The sequence below is a fragment of the Ovis canadensis genome, chromosome 5, assembly GCF_042477335.2.
Source record: "Ovis canadensis isolate MfBH-ARS-UI-01 breed Bighorn chromosome 5, ARS-UI_OviCan_v2, whole genome shotgun sequence".
Classification (NCBI taxonomy): Eukaryota; Metazoa; Chordata; class Mammalia; order Artiodactyla; family Bovidae; genus Ovis; species Ovis canadensis.
The window spans coordinates 16,039,554-16,061,308 of record NC_091249.1 but is presented as its reverse complement, the minus strand read 5'-3'; the positions used below and the strand labels follow the sequence as shown (position 1 = coordinate 16,061,308).

Sequence of the window (21,755 nt, the reverse complement as noted above, 5' to 3'; positions counted from 1 at the left end):
AATAGAAAGAGAAAAAGTGGAAGCAGTGACAGATTTTTCTTTCCTTGGACTCCAAAATCACTGCAGATGGTGACTGCAACCATGAAGTTAAAAGATGCTCGCTCCTTGGAAAAAGAGCTATGACAAACCTAGACAGTGCATTCAAAAGCAGAGGCATCACTTTGCTGACAAAGGTCTGTCTAGTCAAAGCTATGGTTTTGCCAGTGGTCATGCACGGATGTGAGTGTTGGACTATAAAGAAGGCTGAGCGCTGAAGAATTGATGCTTTTGAATTGTGGTGCTGGAGAAGACTCTTGAGAGTCCCTCGGACTGCAAGGAAATCAAACCAGTCTGTCCTAAAGAGTGATGCTGAAGCTCCAATACTTTGGCCACCTGATGCAAAGAGCTGGCTCACTGGCAAAGACCCTGATCCTGGGAAAGATTGAGGACAAAAGTTGAAGAGGGCGGCAGAGGATGATATGGTTGGACAGCATCACTGACTCGATGGACTATCCAGGAGACAGTGAAGGACAGGGAAGCCTGACATGCTGCAGTCCATGGGGCTGCAAAGAGTTGGAGAGGACTTAAGAGACCGGACAGCGACTCCATCCCAGTGATGCTCCCAGCCCTGGGCCCCCAGTGGTCTGTTTCCTGTTTCCATGGTTTCCCCTTTTCTGGACGTTTTATAAAAAGAGAACTGAATGATGTGTGTTTTGAGTCTGCCACAATTTTGCATAATGTTTTAGAGGTCTATGTTAGTGGGACCCTGGGTGAAACTTGAATAAAATTTGTAAATATCTGATAGTATTGTATCAATGTTAATTTCTGAGTTTACATAATTGAATTATAATTATATAATATAAGATTTAGAGGAAGCTGGGTAATAGGAAATGCGTGCTATTTTTGCAACTTTTTTGGTAAGTAAAATAATTTCAAAATAAATCTTTTTTTTAAACTTAAGCTTGGGGTCTGAATCGTGCACTGCTTATGCTTATCTATGGTACTGAGACTATGGTTTCTTTTCAACAGAATGGTTTGGCTGGCTTTTCCATTTCCAGAGGTCCTTGGTGAGCTCAGTTTCCAGGACGTTCTTCAGGGAAAAGTAGGGGCTAGTACAGGGGCATAGGCCTGAGTCACTGAGGCACGGCCTGCAGGGGTTTCAGTTCAGTTCAGTCGCTCAGTCGTGTCTGATTCTTTGCTACCGCACGGAATGCAGCATGCCAGGCCTCCCTGTCCATCACCAACTCCTGGAGTTTGCTCAAACTCATGTCCATTGAGTCAGTGATGCCATCCAACCATCTCATCCTCTGTCATTCCCTTTTCCTCCTGCCTTCAATCTTTCCCAGCATCAGGGTCTTTTCTAATGAGTTGTTTCTTCGCATCAGGTGGCCAAACTATTGAAGCTTCAGCCTCAGCCTCAGTCCTTCCAACGAATATTCAGGACTGATTTCCTTTAGGATGGACTGGTTTGATCTCCTTGAAGTCCAAGGGACTCTCAAGAGTCTTCTGCAACACCACAGTTCAAAAGCATTAATTCTTCAGTGCTCAGCTTTCTTTATGGTCCAATTCTCACATCCATACATGACCATTGGAAAAACCATAGCCTAGACGGACATTTGTTGGCAAAGTAATGTCCCTGCTTTTAAATATGCTATCTAGGTTGGTCACAGCTTTTCTTCCAAGGAGCAAGCGTCTTTTCATTTCATGGTTGCAGTCACCACATGCAGTGATTTTGAAGCCAAAGAAAATAAAATCTGCCACTGTTTCCATTGATTCCCCATCTATTTGCCATGAAGTGATGGGACTGGATGTCATGATCTTAGGGTTTCTGCAGGGGTTTAGGGAGGGGCTTTTTCACTTCCCTTCAATGTTGGCACTTCCAGGGCTGGCTGCTAAGGAGGGTGAGTGGGTGGCCTCTGCATGGAAGGCCTTAGGCTCGACCTCTGTCAGCCTGAGCAAGGCCCAACCCTGAGAGACTGGGGAAGCTCAGAGAGAGGGAGGGAGGTGCAGATCAAGCGATCTGGAGAGGGTTTCAGGGCTGAGCCCCCAGCTGTTGCCTGGACATCTGCCCAGGGACTTCCTCAGAAGCTGCTGATAATTAGGCCTCAGCTTCCTGCTGCCAGCTCAGAACAGAGTCTGTCTCGGCCTCAGAGGAAATGAGAGCTTGTCAGAGAAGATAGCCTGAACATGTGCAGAGACGCATGGAGACACAGAGGCCCATGTACGAGCTTCACAACAATCGTAAACACCTTGACCGATGGGATCGCAGCATGGGATCACAGCCCACCCATGGCGCACATGTCCCACCCTTCAGGGAGCCTGTCTAGGGCTGGAGGAAAGACCAGAGCACGTGTCCTAGAAGGACACGTAGAAGGGGCTGAACTGGTGGAGAGAGCTGGAGGACGCACCCGGCATCTGCTCCCTGGTACTTCTGTCTCTGTTTCAGTCATTTCCACACCACACAGCACCTGCTAACAGGAAGACCCGTCCAAAGCGGAGCACAGACTTGGAGACCCAGCCCTGCTCCTGAGGAGCTCCCAGCAACCCCAGCTGACGTGCAGCTGGTTCTGGGGGGACAATAATGGACAAAGGGCATTCGCTGGGTGTTAAGCAGGCGATGAGAGGCCACAGGGAGTTCTTGGGGAGTCTAACAGGCAACAAAGCCGTCAGGCTGGCACCCAGGCTTGGGCAGCGAGGGCGGAGCTCCCCGGGTCACAGCACCACGATACAAGGAGACTCTCCAGTGGGACCAGGCAAAGGGGCGCCAGGGCGTCCTGGCAGCCCACCAGCCGGTGCAGCAGGGGCCGCCCCAGGACCCGGCTGCCCTGTCCCTCCCACAGCACGGCTTGCGCCCGCGTGCTTCTGCCTGTGCTTGTGTGCCAGTCTGGACTCTGTCGCCACTGACCAAAACCCACTTCAGACCAACTTCAGCAAAAAGGAGAAGTGACCGTTTTACAAAATGGAAAAGCTGAACAGTCAGGGGCTTGTCTCAGGCAAGGCGGCCCCAGGGCTTCAGGACGTAAGCTGCCTCTCTTCTCACAGCCTAGCCCTGTGTTGGCTCCGTCTTCCTCAGAATGGCGAGAGGCTGGAAGTTGCCCTCAGGAATCTCCCTCCCATTCCGAGTTCCCTTCCTCAAAGTTCTAAGGAAGTTGCCAGGACTCCGGCTCACCATCTTGGGTCAGCCCTGGCCCCCACAGGCAGTTTTGGCCCGCGTGTCCATCCCGCAGGCCCAGGGGTGGGAGGCGGCTCTGTCCAGGGCTCAGAAGATGAGTGTGGGCAGAGCTGAGGCTTCACGAAGAGGGGTGCTGGGCAGGCAGAAATGGCAGGTGACTGTGGGTACCAGGGCCAGAGGCCCAGAGAGGACAGGTTCAGCCATCCTGAGGGGGCTGACCAGGCCAGGCCGGTGGCCTTTGGGATGGCCCACGTGCACAGAGCTCAGGCAGCGGTGGAACTAGTGGACGTCAGGTTTTCTGGAAGGGAGCAAGGACTTGGCTGTGCCCGGTGTGGGCTGGGTGCTTGGAGTACCTTGTAGTCAGAGTTGCATGTTATAAAACAACCCCAGCGGGGGAGCGGGAGATACAGGAGTGGGCTGATAGGGGGCCAGGGCCAGGAGTGCATGAGGAGCCCGTGACCTGCGGCCAAGCAAGAGGCGACTGGGGCAGGGTGGGCCTTGGAAGGCGGCACAGGGGGTGGATTTGAGAATGAATTGGGAAGTGATGGCAATGGGTGGTTCAAGTAGGAGTGTCTCGATTCCTGAGATGAGATCCTGGACAAGAGGAGGTCTGGAGGGCCAGGTGGGATCTGCTGTGGTTGTGGGGCCTTTGGGAACACTCGGGTGACCTGGCAGCTGAAGCAAGCCTAGGGTGGACAGTTTGAGTTCTGCCAGCACAAGGGTAGGCCCATAAGGGCCAAAAGGACTGGGAGGAGGAGGCTGGGCTGTCCCCAGGCAACCACTCTCCCCCGCCCAGGCTCCATGTGGTCCTGTTTCCGCCTGCTCAGCTGCCCAGGCTCTCCCAGGCTGTGGCCACACCCCTCCCCACCCGCGCAGCCACTGAGGAGGGGCGGGGGGAGCGGGCCACTCTTCCTCTCCGGGGCCAGCCTCCGAGCAGCAGACGAGGGTGAGAAAGCCCCGCAGACAATCCGCCCGCAGGCCAGCCTGGCCTGCCGGAGCCGCCGCCACCATGAAGGACGAGGCAGCCCTTCTGGCCACTGTCACCCTCCTGGGCGTGCTGCTGCAAGGTGGGCTGGCTCCTGCTCGGGGGGTGGGTGGGCCTCGGACCCCTGCGGTCTGCCTTCCTCCCTCCAGACTCTGGGCAGGGTCGGGGGAGTGCTGGAAAGGCCAGGCCTAGGTGAGGGACAGCCCAGACTCCTGGGACTCGAGCTTTGCTGGCTCCAAAGGAAGGGATGCTCCAGGGCTGAAGGCCTGGCACTTTCCCCAAGTGGGAAGGGGAGAGACCCTGGAGGGGTGTCTGCAGGGCAAACTGTGAAACTCTGGGCAGGGACCATGGCTGAGAGGTGCCTGACCTAGGGGCGTCTCGATTCCTGAGATGAGATCCTGGACAAGAGGAGGTCTGGAGGGCCAGGTGGGATCTGCTGTGGTTGTGGGGCCTTTGGGAACACTCGGGTGACCTGGCAGCTGAAGCAAGCCTAGGGTGGACGGTTTGAGTTCTGCCAGCACAAGGCTAGGCCAATAAGGGCCAAAAGGACTGGGAGGAGGAAGAGGAGCAAAGGCCTAGGGGATGGGCAGGGAAATGGAAAAAGGCACCTGAGGGATGAGTGAGGTAGACTTGGGGCTGGGGGTGGTCCCCTGAGCAGCATAAAGAGCCCTGGAGGCGGGCAGGGCTTTCAGTGAGAAAGTGGGCATCCAGCCATGTTAACCTGAGCAGGAGGGCAGGGTGCCAGCATGAATGGGCGTCCTGATGTTGGGTATAGAAGTGGGACAGCCGTGGGCCTGAGGCAGCCCTACTCCAGATGGCTGCTGCCCTCTCCACCTGTCTCCTCTCTGGGTGTCCCAGTGGGAGGACCCCATCCCCTGGCCCTGCCTTCAAAGGCACTCTCTTTATCCTGGAACTGTGTGAAGCTGGACCGGGCTGAAACCCCCAAAGGTGCCTGCTGAGTGCTCTTTTCAGATTGGCCCTAGATGACACATTCCTGGGACAGACATGCCCTAGGACGAGACACAGCCTGAGGCAGGGGCCCTGGAGCCGTTGAGCAGACTGAGTTGATCTCCAGCCATACCAGCGAGCTCACCCATCAGGTCCTCCTCAGGTAGCCACCGGGCCGCCCTCCAGACCCTGCATGGTCCTGGCAAGGCCACCGTCCGTATTCACAGTGCACTTAGATTGAGCCCTATAGGAAGCCTGGCACCAAGGGCATCAGAGCCACAGAACTTGCAGGAAGATAGCTGGAGACACCCAGTACTGCAACTGTGTGTGTAGTGGGCACCTGGCCTGCGACCAAGTAGAATAGAAGGGTTCCTGCGCACTCAGGCTCTCAAGAGTCAGCCCCCACTCTCTCTGTACCCATCGGTGTCGGAAGGCAGAGTGGCAGAGGCCGGTGGTTTGGAGTTGGACTAGAAGAGTCCCAGCTGTTAACCACCTGGGGGCAGAGGAGAGGTTATCTAGACACCGACTGAGGCAGAGTCCAGAGAGGCTGAACAGAGAAACCGAGGCAGGACTGGACAGTTTGCAGGCACAGCAATCCAGGAGGTCCCTCCTGGTGAACTCTGTGGGTGGGGGAGCAGGGACGATGTCCCAAGGTGTGTACTCCCTTGAAGCTGGAAGGAGGCAGCCAACAGCGGCTCAGTTGGTAAAGAACCTGCCTGCAATACAGGAGACCCGGGTTCAATCCCTGGATCTGGAAGATCCCCTGGAGAAGGAAATGGCAACCCACTCCAGTATTCTTGCTTGGAAAATCCCTTGGACAAAGGAGCTTGGTGGGCTACAGTCCATGGGGTCTCAAACAGTCAGACAGGACTGGGCGACGAACACTTTGACTTTCACTGCCTTTTAGCGGGACTCCCCGTCCAAGGCCGTTGGCCACAGTCCATGCCTAGAGGGTGGGAATCGGGTATCTGCTTGTGTTTTGCAAGTCAAACTAACTCAGGAGCAAAGTCCTTTCGAGGGCAGGTGTCCTGTGACGTGTCATCCCTTCCTCCTACACTCACCGGGCTGGACAGGACCTCTCAGGGCCCCAGGCCCACACCCTGCCCTCTCTATTGCATGTCATGGACACCGGAGACGGGCGAGGTCCGGCGGTCCTCTTATGTTGGGCTTTAAAGGGGAGTCTCCACCAGCAGGGCGTGGAGCAGGGATCAAAGACGGGCAGCTGGGCCGGGAGTCAGGGTGCCGAGTCTGACTCCTGCAACACCTCCGTCCCCAGCCTACTTCTCTCTGCAGGTGATCTCGGCGCGCAGAGCCTTCCGCGTGTCGCCGCCGCTCACCACCGGCCCGCCGGAGTTCGAGCGCATCTACCGAGCCCAGTGAGCCGCGGCGGGAGGGCGCGGGGTGGGCCGCGAGGCAGCCCCGGGCGGGCAGGCTCTGAGGGAGCGGCCGGCGCCTTCATGCTGCCCCGCCCGCGCCGCAGAGTGAACTGCAGCGAGTACTTCCCGCTGTTCCTCGCCACGCTCTGGGTGGCCGGCATCTTCTTTCACGAAGGTTTGGACGTGGGCGAGGGGCGCGCGCACCGGAGCCGGGGGGTCCCCGCAGCCGCGGGCTCACCGCAGCCCGCCCCGCCGCCCCCTCCCCTGCCCAGGCGCGGCGGCACTGTGCGGTCTGGTCTACCTGTTCGCGCGCCTCCGCTACTTCCAGGGCTACGCGCGCTCTGCGCAGCAGAGGTGAGAAGCGGGCCGGGGAAAGGCGGTAGACGGGCAGGGCGGGGACCGCCGAGGCCGCCGGCGGCGCGCGGGCGGGACCGGGCTGCTGGCTGGAGGCGGGTCCCTTTCGGGGCCCAGTGGGCGGGCTCCCGGTGGAGGCGGGCCGCGGGGTCGGGCTGGGTTCGGCGCCCGGCCCCGCCGCCGCTGAGCCCCACTCGCAGGCTGGCCCCGCTGTACGCGAGCGCGCGCGCGCTCTGGCTTCTCGTGGCCCTGGCGGCCCTCGGCCTGCTCGCCCACTTCCTCCCGGCCGTGCTGCGCGCCACGCTCCTTGGACAGCTCCGGAAACTGCTGCTGAGGGCCTGAGACAGAGGACGCCTGGACGACGGAGCTGCAGTTGAACCGGAGCCTCCTCCAGTTTCTCATTAAAGCGTCCATGACAGGACCCCGAGTGCACTCTCTCGGTCGAAATGTGTCGCACAATGCGGGTCGTAGAGCCTGCAGGGGCCTAACTTCGGCTGCCGGGCGGAGGCGGGGCTGCGGGAGGCACGAGGCCCCTCCCCACCCCCACCCCCAGCCCCCCCCCCCCCCCGCCCCGGGGGAGCTCGATCGGGTCCCGGGTCCTGTCCTGTTCCCAGACCCCAGAGGCGCACGCTTGGGGCGCAGGCGCCCTTTCTCGCCGAGGCTCACCCAGGGCTTCTCCCTGCGGTCAGTGCTTTCCTCGCCTGTCCCTCTCCTATGAACCCTGCCTCTCCGCTGACCCTCAGCCCCCCTATTCCGTGTACCTTGGCCGTCACAGCCAACACAAGGGACTTTTGGGGGTCGGCACTGGGTTACCAGCATCTAGATGCCTAGGTGGCACAGTGGTAAAGAATTCGCTTGCTGATGCAGGAGACACAGTAAACATGGGTTCCACTCCTGGGTAAGGAAGGTCCCCTGGAGGAGGAAATGGCAATCCACTCCACTATTCTTGCCTGGAAAATCCCATGGACAGAGGAGCGTGGTGGGACGGGGTCACCAGAGTCGGGCGCGACTGAGCACAGGTGTTGCGGGCAACCTGCTGCAGCCGGTAGAGCTGGGAAAGACGACGAACGGAATCAATCTGGTTGATTGGCGTGCTCCAAAATTCTTGCCTGGAGAATCCCAAGGACAGAGGAGCCTGGCGGGCCACAGTCCATGGGTTGCAAAAACTCGGACACGACTGAAGCGGCTTAGCACACACGCACAGGTGCTCTTCGGTAGACGTCTGGGTGTCTTGGGGCCCAGATCTGGAAGGAATGCGCACCAGGAATAGTCCCTAAGAGGTGGCTTTTAGGTGAGAATGGAGAGGAGAGGAACCAGGTAACAGCAAAGGCCCTGAGCCGGCTGAGACCCTAAGATGGGTCAGAGACCCATGAAGCCGCGCCTTGGAAACGGGGGTCAAAGCAGGGCGAGACCCATGAATGCGGGGAGAGGAGACGGGGGCGTGCCTTTGAGAGGCAGCTGCAGGCACTTCCACAGCTATGATGGGTGCTAGGGGGAGGGCTCTGAGGAAGGTCGTCTTGGAAGCGGGCGGTGGGGGGCAGATTCCACACTAGCTCCATCAGTTACCTAGTTACCAAGCCGCCACTCCCAGGAAATGGAGGCTAGGTCGTGCTGGGCCACTCGGCAAAGGCAGGGGCGCCTGATGATATAGCCGGATTAGAGGCGAACACGTCATTAACCCTTTATTACAAGGAACGCTCTCATAGAAGTATATGTGGACTTAACGTGAAAAAATCAAATGTATCCAAGAATAAAAAACACAGCACATAAAGTAGTATATGCATTCCAGTGTTCGCGCCAGAGACAGTGGGTGCCCAGGAAAAAGCTCTTCTAAAACGGCCTGGCCCAACGGGGCCAGGAGGGAGCGGCTCCGGGCGGCGCGGCCGGCCTCAGGCACAGTGTAGGCGCCGCCTGCCTCTTCCCCGCGGCCGGCGGGCGGGGCAGCACCAGTTCCTGGGGCCTCCGGGCCAGCGGCCACCCCAGGCCGGCGGAGCGCGGTCCCAGGCAGAACCCCGGGCTGGGGCGGCCGTGCCTGGCCCTCCAGGGGCGGCGGCGACATCTCAGGTCTCCCGGGCTTCAGGACCAGCTAAAATGCACCTTCATAAGTCTCAGCTTAGTCAGCCTTTTTCAGGAAAATCTGGAAGAACCAGGCTCAGTATCAGCTGGGGTTTCAGGGAACGCTGGGGTTTAGCTGCTGGGTACAGCTCCCCATCCCCTGGCCCATGTCACCTCGCTCAGAATCACCCACACAGGTGAGTCTGTCTGGATGGAGAGGCGCAGTGCTTCCAGGGGGCCGAAAGCAGGGTCCACTTCACCCTGTGCCACGCCCTTGTAGAAGGAGCCTGGGGGAGTGCAGCAGTGAGAGGCCCAGAGCCTCTCATCGAGCCTCGCCTCGCCCCCACCTCCGCTCGGTGGCCCCTCACTCACCTATCTGGAGGTAGCCATCAGGGCTCCGAGGGTACTGCAGAGTGACCGAATGGCCCTCCTGCAGGGCCTCCTTGTCTGACTGGGGGTTCTGGGGGCAAAATCAAGGGGCTGAAGCCGGTGGCTGTGGGAGGGGCAGGCCTCAGCGCACACCCACCCCCCACCACACTCACATCAAAGGGCAACACCTCCACAGACGTGTTGAACAGCTTGTCCTCTGGGTGCTCGATGTTGCCACTGCGGAAGAAGAACCTGCGGCCAGACAGGCCTGTGAGCTGCTGCGGGGGGGGGGGGGGACTGCCTATGCATGACGCCCAGCAGAGAAGAGGCCAGGCCTGGGCTAGGACTGCAGCGGTGGGGCACTGCCTAGGCACGACACCCAGCAGAGAAAAGGCCAGGCCTGGGCTAGGACTGCAGTCGGTGGGGCACTGCCGAGGGATGATGCCCAGCAGAGAAGAGGCCAGGCCCGGGCCAGGACTGCAATCGGTGGTGAGAGGGGAACAGGAAGACCAGAGTTCTCCAAATGGAGGAAACAGGCAAGTGTCAGACTCTTTTTTCCTTCTCTATACAAAATTAAAAGGAGGTAAAATTCTGTGTTGGCATGATGACACCTGGTTCCACCTGAACCTAACTTTTCTCAAACCTTGAGCTAACCAATGTTTTTCTTATGGAAGTGGTTTTCTTAAGCTATGTTAATGAACTATGTATTTACCCTAGACTATGTATTTACTATGTATTTACCTAGACTGTGTATTTACCCTAGATGATTCTGCCTAAGACTCAGAACCAATAAGGGCTCAACAAACTGGTATATTTTACTCATACATTGTTCTCCTAATCTATGTTAATGAAGATACATATTTACTTGGAAACCTGCCTTTCTTCATGATTCATGTCAGTCGTTTTATGGCCTGGGATGACTCACGTGATGCCAATGTTACCTCAAAATGCATGTTGTGGGTGAGGGGCCTGGTGCCACTCTGAGTTTTGAGACATCTCCTTTCTCTAATTAGCAACCTGCTGATAGGCATAAAACATACTGCTAAAAGCTAGCAGGGGGGCAACTCTTTCTGCCCTCTTCTGATGTCTATGTCAGAAGCTTTCTCTATCTCTCTTATATTTTAATAAAACTTTATCACACAAAAGCTCTGAGCGATCAAGCCTTGTCTCTGGCCCCAGACTGAATTCCTCTCCTCTGGAGGCCAAGAATCCCGGAGTCTTTCATGGCTCAGCAACAACCTTTCAGTGGGCCCTGTGGTACTCGGCCAAGTTGGGCACCACCCAAAGCAGTCATTGGACTGTACAAAGCAACTTACTCATAAGGCCGAGGGTGACGGGCAATGTCACCAAGCTCCTGTGGGCGATGCTGGACTTGCCTTTATGAAGTAGCTACTGTTGCTTCTTTTTTGTCCTCACCATACGCAGCTTATGGATCTCATTTCGCCAATCAGGGCCTGAACCCGGTTCCACAGCAGTGAAAGCCTGAGTCTTTCCACCGGGGAATTCTGTAGCTACTGTTCTGAGCTATACTTTTCAGATAAGAAAACCTAACAACATTAAATAATCTGCTGGGGGGGGTCACAGAGGGGAATCTGTAAGGTCAGAAATTTGTGGTGAGGCTTGAACTGCGGTAGCCACCCTCCCCCTCCCCCAAAGTGGGTCTGTGGGCGCTGGTACTGACCGCTCCAGTCGCAGCGGCTGGAAGAAGCGGAAGCGGATGAAGTCCCCTGCAGAGGGCGTGAAGGCCCAGAAGAAATCCTCGTGCAAATAGGCCTTCTCCAGGGTGAAGTGCTGGTACGTCTTGAGGCTCGTGCTCACCTCTGCTGGTGGGTTCACGTGCTCCATCCGCAGCGCGTGCTTCCCAAAGTCCTTGTCCTAGTGGCGGAGGGACAGAGGTGCTCGGGTGGGCCCTGGGCTGCCCTGCCGCCTCCTCGCCCGAGCTCGGCCCGGGCTCTGCTATGCTCGACCAGCTCCAGTGCGGCACTGCCCACCTTCAGTTTCTGGATCTTGCCCGCCAGTGAGGAGTGGGTGCCCACGTGCTGGAAGAGGGAAGGCTTGAAGCGGATCCGCAGGTTGGCCTTCTGCCGGTCGCAGTGCTTCTGTGGAGGGAGGGTGACACACTGGGGCTGAAGACAGAAACTCCTCCAGCCAGCAACACAGTCTTCTCCTGTCGGGCACACGATCACCAACACAGTCCCTGAAGGAGGCTGCTTGTTCCACCGCCCCGCCCGCCTCTGCGCAGGCCCTGCTCACCGCATCCTTCTCAGGGTTGCAGACCTTCACCCAAAGAATGTGGTCCAGGAGCCAGTCGATGGGCTTGTCCCGGTAGAACATAAGGATGAACTCCACAATGACGCTCAGGTCCAGAGACTTGAACATCTTCCCTGAGAGTAGGAGCAGGGGGAAAGGGTGCTGAGAAGGCAGCGCTGCCGTGACCTACATCCTCTTAATCCCTCTGGGGGACTCTGGGGAGGGTCCTATAGCAAAACCTCTGGCTGGCTGCAGGCAGGTGTGGGTAAGAAGAGGGCAGATGGGCTGGTGAGCCCAAACATCTTGATGCAGAGGGGCAGGCAGGAATATAGGTCAGGAGGGGCTACAGCGGGCACTCGAGGAAAGGCTCAGAGCCTGACCTGGGCTTGGGAACAGGGCAGGGGGCTGAGAGCTGATGACAGAGGCAGAAGTGGGCTGGAGAGAGATTCTGGTCAGGCCAGTTGGGCAGGGAGGGGGCTGGCACACCAATGAAACCCAGCTGGGAGAACTCCAGGATCATCCAGTCCTCCGAGGGCTGCTGGAGTGCAAAGTTCTTCATGGTGCTCAGGTAGTTGGGCTTGGCTATGATGTCGTCTTCCAGCTGCACAGTGGTAGGTAGGCAGAAGGGGCCAGGACTCAGGACGGGCACAGGGAGGGCAGGGCTCGCCACCCAGGCCCGTACAGGGGGAAAGGGGGCCGGAGCAGGGAATCAGTGCTCACCTGCACGTAGTAGATGCCTTTGGACTGGGCATACATCATGAGGAAGCAGTAATCAAGGTTCTGTTTGGTCCTCCACCTGTGGACCAGGGGAAGGGGCCTCAAGAGCTCAGACCCCTCCACCTCCAGTGTGGCCACCACACAGGCCACTGAGTGGGTAGCAGGCCCCCTGCCCCCATGCAGGGGTCCTCAAATGGAACAATGGAGGCAGTGCAGAAAAGGACTCGGGACTCAAGACACCCAGAAGCTAGGTTCCTTAGCACAGGGGGACAGGCTGCTGGGGGCAGAGGGAGAGGGGTAGGACTAGTACCTGACTCTCTCCTTGGGGTCTCCAAAGGACTCTCGGAGGCGGGAGAAGTCAGGGTAGAAGTGGGGAGAAGGGGAGATGACTTCCAGGAGCCCAGAATGGATCTCCGTAGGGAACCTGGGGACAGGAAGGCCCAGTGAGTGTGCAGCCTCCAGGGACCAGAGCAGGGGCAGAACTGAACTAACTAGACCCCATCCTTTACCTAAAGCCCACCAGGCAGACCTCCCCCAGTACCACACCCATCCTGCTGACACACAGAGGCTTCAGAGGGGTTGGGTCATCTCTACACACCCACCCCCACAGCCAAGAAGGGAAGCACCCTTTCCCACAGACGGAAGGCTCCTGCTGCCCAGCGCCTCACAGAGTCCTCCCTTCACCAGCCTTGCTGGGCCGCCAGTACTCACAAGGCCTTGATATTCTCTGTCACCAGCGAGGTATACTGTGGGTCAGTCTGTGGGAAGACCAAGTGCCCTCCCTGAGTCAGGCTGTCACCCCAAATGGCCTGGAAGAAAAGGCTGGGGGAAGGACACGGCTCTTTCTCCCACCATCCTAAAGGCTAAGTAAGGCTGGGCCTAGGGACCATAGGTGCCTCAGAGAAAGCCCTTCTAGATACCTGGGGCCAAGAGGTGGGGGCGGTCTATGTAACTTCACATCCCTAGGAGGAGAAGGTAAACTGTCTCTTTTAACTTTTTACCTTGGCAAGTTTCTGAATGAAACCAACTGAACTTGTGAGCCTCTTCCTCCGAAACCCTGCTGTTTTCCCCTCCCCACTCCTCTCTGCCCCGCACTGAGCACCCCGGCCTGGCCCTGCCCACTCGCCTCGGCAATCAGCACCACGATGACCGAGTCCTCCTTCTCCTGCGGGCTCAGCTCCGAGATGAGCGAGTGCAGCGTGTCGGTCAGGTAGGAGTGCACCTCACGCCGCACGCTAGGGATGCCCATCACCACCGACACTGCGGGGATGCGGAGGGTCGGCCTGGGCACGCGGGGGACCGCCCCGCCGCCCGCCTTCGGCCTCTCCGGGGCCCCTACCTCCGGTGCGGCCCTGGCCCACGCGCACGGCCGGCTGCAGGCTGCTTTCCTTGGCCAGCAGGTGCGGCAGGTGGTGGAAGACCGTGGGAAGGTGCAGCACGTGCTTGTGCGAAACGTTCCAGGGCTTCAGGCGCGGGTCCTCTGGGTGGGTCGGGAAGGGGCAGGTCAGACGAGGAGCTTACCCACCAGCTTGGCGCCCCCACCGGCCCGCTCCCCCGCCTCACCAGGTAGGCGGCCCCAGGTACGATTGCTGTCTCCATCTCGAAGCGCCTGTCTCTCGGACATGGCCCTCTTGATCTCATCCAGCACCAGGTTGAGCTCCTTGGAGCGCTTGAGGCTCTCCTGCTCGGCTGCATGCAAGCGGTCCCGCAGGGCCAGGAACTCCCGCTGGTAGACATCCACCACATCACCTGTGGGTGGTACGCACGCTGTCACCAGGGGGCAGCCTAGAGCTGACCTGCTGCCCCATGAGTGTGTCAGCACACACATCTGTTCACATCTGTTCTCATGCCTGCTACATGTGAGTCACATGGGCTTATGTAAAAGTCACTCTGAAGTCACAGTGACACTCACACCTGTGGAAGAAAAGCCTCCAAAGGGGGAATGAGTCCTCTCCAGGGCTCTCCCTTTATTTTCTCCACTGAGGAGATGTCTCGAGTGGGAAGGCTGCAGGATCACTTCCAGGCCCAGGTGGTCAAACTAAGCTGGAGGTGGAAAAGGCCAGGACTGAATGCTCTCCTCCCAGTAGCTCTCACAGCCCCTTCCTGCTTCTCCTTGCAGCATCTCCTCCTTCAGGAGGTAGGACATCCAAGGGCCCATCCAAGACCCGCCTTCCTCAAGCAGTTCTGATGTTGAGGCCAGCCTTCCCCTGTTCCTTCTTTCAGCCTCTGCACCTTGCTTCCCACCCTGCTTCACAGAGATCACAGGCAGCCCCGTCCCCAAGGCTCCCTGGGGACAGGAAACCTCCCTGAACATCCCCTCCTATCCTGCAAGTAGGACTGAGCCCCAGACACACATTCATCACTGTCCCCATGGCGGACATTCTACACTAGACACCAGCTCTGGATTCATAATTGCACACAGTAGGGGGGTGGGGAGATTGCTGCAGTTACAGCCCCCAGTGCTCACAGGTCCCTCAGCAATTAACAGCAGAGAGGGAACCCAAGCTCTGAATGCCCTGAGGCCTGCTTTTCTGAAGAGCTGTCCCAGGCCTGTACCATGCCACCCAGAGAGACCTGTATCAGAACCTCCAGCGGGGTCCCATCTGCAGGCTCCGAGGTGGACATGGGCCTGAAGCAGCACAGAGGTGGGGCTGCCTGACAGTGGACAGGGAGCCCCAGGGTGCCAAGCACCTGGCTCCACTGGCCTGGCAGGGCCGAGCAATCAAGAATGAGACAAAAACAACAGTGCTATCTGCTGCTGCTGCTGAGGCAGCCCGGTCCTGCCAGGCTGTTCCTCTCAAGGCCTCTTCGAATCTGGCTTTTGCCCTCTTTGTTTGCTATCACACACACTGCCTTTTCCTTGTCTGACATCTATGCTTTCACACATGCTTGTTTCATCTGCCTGGGATTCCCTTTTCTCTTCTGGGCCTAAAGAAAGCCCATGGAGCCTTCAAGGCCTCGGTGCAAAAATCACCAGGTCTCGGAAGCCTTCCAGATTTCTCCCCTCTCATCCTCAGGCAGCTCTTATATTCCTTGATCCCTCAGGGGGATCACAACCCCCAGAATGCCCCGGGATGGTGTCACTTTGCCACAACCAGATACTCCAAAGGTCATGACCAAGGCAAAATTTGGTCATCCCAGGATACCCGCTCCTGTAGCTAGGGCAGAGGCCTAAGTGCTAAGTTCTGGAAAAAGAGAAAGGAGCAGCCCCTAGGAAGGACAGAGAGGCCTGAGTAGGGGGAGAGCAGGGGAGCTAAGCAGGTCCTTGATAAGGCACTCCAAAGTCAGAAGCTTGCCCCAGGCTCCCTCCCCACACACTGCCCCTGGAGCCAAAGGCCAGGCTTCTGTGCTCAGGACAGCCCTACTGGGGAGGGAGTTAGGAGTCAGGTTACCAGATCTTTGAGGCTCTGCTCTGCGTTCCAAAGCCAGGTTACCCCAGAAACCTGACCTTTTAAACAGGGAGCTGGCCACCCCCATCACTCCCCCGCCCAGCGGCCAACAGGAAGTAGCAAATGAAGCAACTGACAAACAACTAATCTCAAAAATATACAAGCAACTTCTGCAGCTCAACTCCAGAAAAATAAACGACCCAATCAAAAAATGGGCCAAAGAACTAAATAGACATTTCTCCAAAGAAGACATACGGATGGCTAACAAACACATGAAAAGATGCTCAACATCACTCATTATTAGAGAAATGCAAATCAAAACCACAATGAGGTACCACTTCACACCAGTCAGAATGGCTGCGATCCAAAAATCTGCAAGCAATAAATGCTGGAGAGGGTGTGGAGAAAAGGGAACCCTCCTACACTGTTGGTGGGAATGCAAACTAGTACAGCCACTATGGAGAACAGTGTGGAGATTCCTTAAAAAATTGCAAATAGAACTACCTTATGACCCAGCAATCCCACTGCTGGGCATACACACCGAGGAAACCAGAATTGAAAGAGACACATGTACCCCAATGTTCATTGCAGCACTGTTTATAATAGCCAGGACATGGAAACAACCTAGATGTCCATCAGCAGATGAATGGATAAGAAAGCTGTGGTACATATACACAATGGAGTATTACTCAGCCGTAAAAAAGAGTTCATTTGAATCAGTTCTGATGAGATGGATGAAACTGGAGCCGATTATACAGAGTGAAGTAAGCCAGAAAGAAAAACACCAATACAGTATACTAACACATATATAGGGAATTTAGGAAGATGGCAATGACGACCCTGTATGCAAGACAAGGAAAGAGACACAGATGTGTATAACGGACCTTTGGACTCAGAGGGAGAGGGAGAGGGTGGGATGATTTGGGAGAATGACATTCTAACATGTATACTATCATGTGAATTGAATCGCCAGTCCATGTCTAACGCAGGATGCAGCATGCTTGGGGCTGGTGCATGGGGATGACCCAGAAAGATGTTCTGGGGAGGGAGGTGGGAGGGGGGTTCATGTTTGGGAATGCATGTAAGAATTAAAGATTTTAAAATTTAAAAAATAAAAAAGTAAAACTAAAAAAAAAAAAAAAAGTCTTTTTGTTTCTACCCAAAAAAAAAAAGGAAGTGTAAGTGGGGAGTGCTGAGGCACAGTAGGACATGGTTCAGAGCTGCCTAAGCAGGTAGGTGGCCTTCCTCTTGCAGTCTCCACCTACCTACCTACTGTCCCTGATGCCCACCCCAATGCTACTGGCTATACCCAAGGAAGCCCCCTGCAGCGGGGCCCTCTGTGAGGTGGAGGGAGTGTAAGGAGGCCTCACACTCTCTGCCTGCTTCCCCTGCTCCCCCTAAACATGGCCTTCTCTGATTTTTAAGTAGGCTGTGCTCTGTCCAGCCTGTCCTAGGTGGGCCCAGAGGTGGGCCCTGCTGACCCGAATCACCTGACCACTGAGGCCTGGGCACAGCCTGCTCCCTACCCTGGTCCTCTTGCTAGAAGCTTTCCTCTTTCCAAGTCCTGGGGGCAGCTGTGGTCACACTACTGGAGACTTTCCTGCGCCTCCCTCTACCAGAAGGCAAAATAATCAAGATATCTGAGGCCACAGACCACAAGCTTCCCTTTGGGTCCCTCTTCATTAAAGAAACAGATTTCAAGGTTGAAGCTGGGGCACAGACCTTGTGCCCTGTACTGAGAGATGGAAAAATAGGCTCGGAGAGGCACATGCAGGTGCCAGGCCCAGTGAAGGTCTGTTGTTAACCTGCAGTGGGGCAGAAGCATGGAGAAGGGGGCAGGTGTCCACCTCCTCTCCAGGATTTGCATCCACTCTCCCAGGGGTCAAGACATCCATCACTGCTGAAGTCTAAGAGAGGCGAGAGCCTAGACACGGGGAGAGCTGTGTGGCTCAGGCTAACCCCCTGGAGAGTCTGCTGTCTTCCCTGGGGACCTTTCGCAGGGCTATAACTGGAGCATTAGTGGAGCTGATGCACAAATTTTGTCAAGGCTGGATGTGAAAGTGAGCCTGAAACCTGCAGCCCGGGTCTTGGCAAGGCCTATGTGTCCTTCCTGGCCCTTGGCTTCCAGGATGCCACCTGCTCCTACTTTCCTTTCTCTCTGGCTCCCTGCCCACCTCTTCCCTTCCCTACAGATCTGGGTTCCTCTGCTTTTCCTCTAAGCATCCCTGCTGGGGCCAGCCCTCTCCTGAGTCCCGTATTCACTGCAAACTGGAAGCCAAGGTCCAGTCTGGTCTCCGATTTAGTCTGGCTTCCCTACAGGCTGAATACAGTCACCTCAGTGTAAAAATGAGAAAGGTTCATATAAGAGCCCAGACTCAGGCTTCTCTTCAGGACTTTAAAGACCAGATCCTACTGGGCCCCCCAAAAGAGTAGCAGCCCTCAGTAGGGAAGGCCCAGGTGACCCTCTTGTCACATGTCACAGGCTTCTGGGCTTTCAGGCCCCAGGGACAAGGACTCTGCATCTGAACCCCACTTCTTTGACCAGGCTCCTGGATGCTTCCCTTAGGGAGCTGCTACTGCTGCTGCTAAGAAGCTTCAGGTGTGTCCGACTCTTCGCAACCCCATGGGCTGTAGTCTGCCAGGCTCCTCCGTCCATGGGATTCTCCAGGCAAGAATACTGGAGTGGGTTGCCACGCCAAGAGATCTTCCCGACCCAGGGATTGAACCCACTTCTCTTAAGCCTCCTGCATTGGCAGGCAGGTTCTTTACCACCAGGGCCGCCTGGGAAGCCCCCAGGGAGAGCAGGCCTAAATGGAGCTGTGGGCATCCCCCTCACTCCCATGCTCCTGGACACTGTGGCTAGTCAGACTCACAGTCTGGTGTCCTGGCACAGGTAGGGGTCTGACACTGCAATTCCTGCCATCCAGCTGAGAGCACGCAGCTGCTGCAAGAGGCACCTGGGAACTGTGGCCTCGCCCAGCGCAGGGTGCAAGGGCTCACTACTTCACTCACAGCTGAACAAACGTGCCCCAGCCCATGAGGTACGGCCCCACCCTGGCCTCCAAGCCAGTCTGCCTACCTGGCCACTCTCCCGAGGGTCCAAAGTGTCCTCCCCTAGGTGGCACACCTCACCTGCACAGAACTCTGCCCCAGCCATGCCCTTCCCTGGGTCGAACACTCCACATACAGAGACCTACAGAGAACTCTGCGCCAGCCGTGGCCTCTACGGACCAAGTCCTAGGGTTCTCCGTCCAGGCCTCCTGGTGCCCCAAGGACAGCCCAAGCCTCCACCCAAACAGGGCTGGGCTGAGCTGGGCGGACAGGAGCCAGGTGGGGACACGGGGACTTCGAGGGTCAGAAAGGCCCCTCCTGCAGCCTCTGCTGGGGACAGAGAAGCAGGAGGTGGGAGTGAGGCTGAGGTCAGCAGCCTCAGCCCGATCCTGCCTAGGCCTCCTGCAGGGAAAGCTAGAGGCAGGAAGGAAGCAGCTTTTCCTGCTGCCTCTGGTGCTGCAGGCTGGGTCGACAGAGGCCTGCGAGGAGGCTCAGCCTTGTGCCCTCAGCTAAGGCTCCACTCAACCCCATCCATCCCAACCAGCATGGAGCCAGTGCTGGGGTCTGCCCCCTCAGCCCGAAGTGTGCTAGCAGACTCGGAGGGCCTCGGCGGTGGACTGGCCAGCTGGAGCAAACTTCACGTGAGGCCACATAACGCAAGTGAAGCGGTCGCCAGGTGGGCTGCTCCTGAGGCCCCCACGGCACCCCGCAGGCCGGCAGCCCGAGGAAGGCTTCCCCGTGGAGGAGTCCTGGGGCCAGAGGTTCCGCAGGAGGGCTGCTGAGGCCCTCGGGGGCCGCACGCGGAGCCGGCCGGGGCGGCGCGGTGGTGGGACGTGACAGCGCCGCCTGCACGACCGCCTGCCACTTGACGCGGCTCTCCGGAACGGGGCATCCGCGCGCCCGGAGCCGCCGGAGCCGCCTCTGCCCCTGCGCCTCCCTTCCCTCTCCGGGAACTCCGAGCTCCCCCGCTCGCCAGAGGGGGCGACCCGCCCCAGCGCGGGCAAAACTCGCGGAGGCCAGGCCCGGGCGCCCGCCCGGCCCCCTGCTCGAGGCCCGGCCCCGGCCCGGGGGCAATGTCGTTACTCCGGCAGCAAACAAGTGGGGGCGCGCCGGGAGGGGCGTCCGCCCGCGCCGGCCGGGCGGGGAGGGGGCGCGGGCGCCGGCTTCCGGCCGCCTTCCGCGGCGGGCGCCCGAGCCCCGCGGCCCAGGCCGGCGCCCGGGGCGGGCGGGGAGCGGGGCCGCGCCGGCGGGGAGGGGCTCACCTTTCTGGCCGCTGAGCGCCGCGTACCAGGAGAGCGAGAAGAAGGCGCACAGGCAGAAGAGCAGCAGCGTCAGGAAGGCGCCATTGCGGAGCCTCATCTCCTCAGGTACGCGGTGGGCGCCGGCGGGGCCGAGGCCGCATGGCCCGGGGGGCCGGGGCCGGAGCGCCGGGACCGGGAGGCTGCAGGGGCCCCGGCCCCGGGGCGGGGAGGGGCTGCGAGCCCGGGGCCGGGCGGAGCTGCGGGCCGGCCTGCCGGGCTGCGGGCCGGGCCGGGCGCCGCGCCGCCGGCTGCTCCAGGCTGTGGGAAGCGGACGGCCTAGGCTCGGCGCTCGGGCCGGGCCGGGCCGGGCTGGCTTAGGCTGGGCGGCGAGAGCCGCGGCCCGGCCTGGATCCTGGGCCGCCGCGGAGTTGGCTGCGAAGGGCGGGGCGGCCGGGACTTAAAGGGGCCGCATCACCCGCTGCCGACACCGGTGCGCGAGGGGCGGGGTGGGGGCCGAACGCCCGGGATCGCGCCGGTGCGCCTCGCGGCCGCGGCCGGGGCCCCGCGGGCGGGCTTCAACATCCTGGACTTCGCGGGTCGAGGGTGGCGGGCCCTGGGCTCTGGCCTCAGGTAGGTCGAAGCAGGGGCCTGCCAGACTCTGCGGTCCGCTGTGGTGGCGGCGTGCGTCAGCCCTCCAACCCCTTCTCAATACCGTTTTCCTTATGAACTTCCCAACCCATATTTGGACCTCAGTCGGGTTACCTGACGACCCTCAGGCCCTGTCCCAGGTCTGAGGGGTTTAGGCAGAAGTGAGACAGGCCGGGATCTGGAGCCCTTAGCTGCGGTGTTTGCACCTGCACAAAGCTCTTATCCAGCAACAAAATACAAAGACGCTACAAGGGACTAAAAGTTACTGTGTGAGTGGGCAGTTGGGGCAAATTATGAACAAGATACAAAAAGACCGAAACCCCCAACTGCCGCTTCTGAAGAGCCACGAGCAGAAACAGGGTACTGTGCACGCCCCCTTGCACTTGGTCTGAAGCATGGGCAAACCGTCTAAGCCACCCCTCCTGACTAACCCCTAGACACAACCCTACCTTCACCCCATTTAAGGAACCAGCTGCCCCACCCCCATCCCCACCCTCAGGAGCCAGCAAGGGACCCGGTTACTCTCCCTCACTGCTGTGGCAGCAAGGACCCCAGTAAAGCCTTGCCTGAATTTCTTGTCTCTCCTCTAGTCAATTTCTGTTGATTAAGGAAGGCCAAGAACCCAGATCAGTAGCAGATTTTTCGCACCCAACTTGGGACAGTTGTCCGCTTCCCGGGAGAAGATCTGGGCTCCTAGGGGACCACCATTGGTGACAAGTGATCACCTAAACCTCACTTCTTCCCACCTGGGGGCCTCATTCAGGCAAAGCTTAACGCTTCCTCTTAGTCTCTTTCCCCTTCTTGTTATCTCTCTACTTCTTTCTCCTTTTCTACTCCTCTGTTGTATCCTTCTGAGAGAGTGGACCTCCTGCAGCTAATCGCTGCTCTCAGCCTGTGGCTGGCAACAGCTCACCTTGACAGGTGACAAGCAGAGGTGGGAGAGGCTGGCCTAACACTGTGCAAACCTCGGTCCGGTGGGCTCTCCCTGATGGGAGGTTTAGGACAGTGAGTGAGGTTGAAACATACCATGTAGGGGCTGGAAGCCCTATTCTCCCAGTATTGATGCCTTTATTTTCCTGCTGGTTTTTTTCCCCCAGTCTTTCTGCTCTTTCTCCCTGTACCTCTCCCTTGATCCTTATATCTGCGCTTATCTGCGCTCGCATTCCTATTATCCTGAAAACTTGTTTGTGTCAAGGTCTGCCACTGGTACATGTTAAATAA

General features: G+C 58.1%; 3 protein-coding genes across 12 annotated transcripts in view; 2 read left to right on the top strand and 1 right to left on the bottom strand.

The window, feature by feature from the left end:
* Nucleotides 1-4,011: 4,011 nt before the first annotated feature.
* On the top strand, nt 4,012-7,235 carry LTC4S (leukotriene C4 synthase). 10 transcript variants are annotated; one of them, XM_069590409.1, is made up of 5 exons: nt 4,012-4,218; nt 6,361-6,460; nt 6,565-6,635; nt 6,733-6,814; nt 7,015-7,235. In XM_069590409.1, exons 1-5 carry the CDS (start codon nt 4,161-4,163, stop codon nt 7,154-7,156), a joined length of 453 nt encoding a protein of 150 aa, XP_069446510.1. In that variant the 5' UTR covers nt 4,012-4,160; the 3' UTR covers nt 7,157-7,235. The 10 variants fall into 10 exon arrangements, with proteins under 10 accessions (XP_069446510.1, XP_069446513.1, XP_069446509.1 ...); XM_069590408.1 differs by having other exon boundaries at nt 4,074-4,218; nt 6,378-6,460; XM_069590411.1 differs by lacking the exon at nt 4,012-4,218 and adding an exon at nt 6,094-6,227.
* Nucleotides 7,236-8,470: 1,235 nt separating this feature from the next.
* On the bottom strand, nt 8,471-20,333 carry MGAT4B (alpha-1,3-mannosyl-glycoprotein 4-beta-N-acetylglucosaminyltransferase B). Its single transcript, XM_069590399.1, has 15 exons — nt 19,908-20,333; nt 13,769-13,954; nt 13,545-13,685; nt 13,332-13,465; nt 12,917-12,963; nt 12,516-12,629; nt 12,209-12,284; nt 11,975-12,089; nt 11,492-11,622; nt 11,230-11,337; nt 10,920-11,113; nt 9,412-9,490; nt 9,242-9,329; nt 9,044-9,156; nt 8,471-8,951 (listed from the first exon to the last, which is right to left on the bottom strand). The coding sequence occupies exons 1-15, from the start codon at nt 20,002-20,004 to the stop codon at nt 8,928-8,930; spliced, it is 1,647 nt and encodes a 548-aa protein (XP_069446500.1). The 5' UTR covers nt 20,005-20,333; the 3' UTR covers nt 8,471-8,927.
* SQSTM1 (sequestosome 1) overlaps nt 19,751-21,755 on the top strand; it is an 86,599-nt gene continuing 84,594 nt past the window's right edge. The window contains exon 1 of the mRNA XM_069590397.1: nt 19,751-20,012. The gene's annotated coding sequence lies outside the window, so the exon portion shown is untranslated. The remainder of the gene's footprint in view (nt 20,013-21,755) is intronic.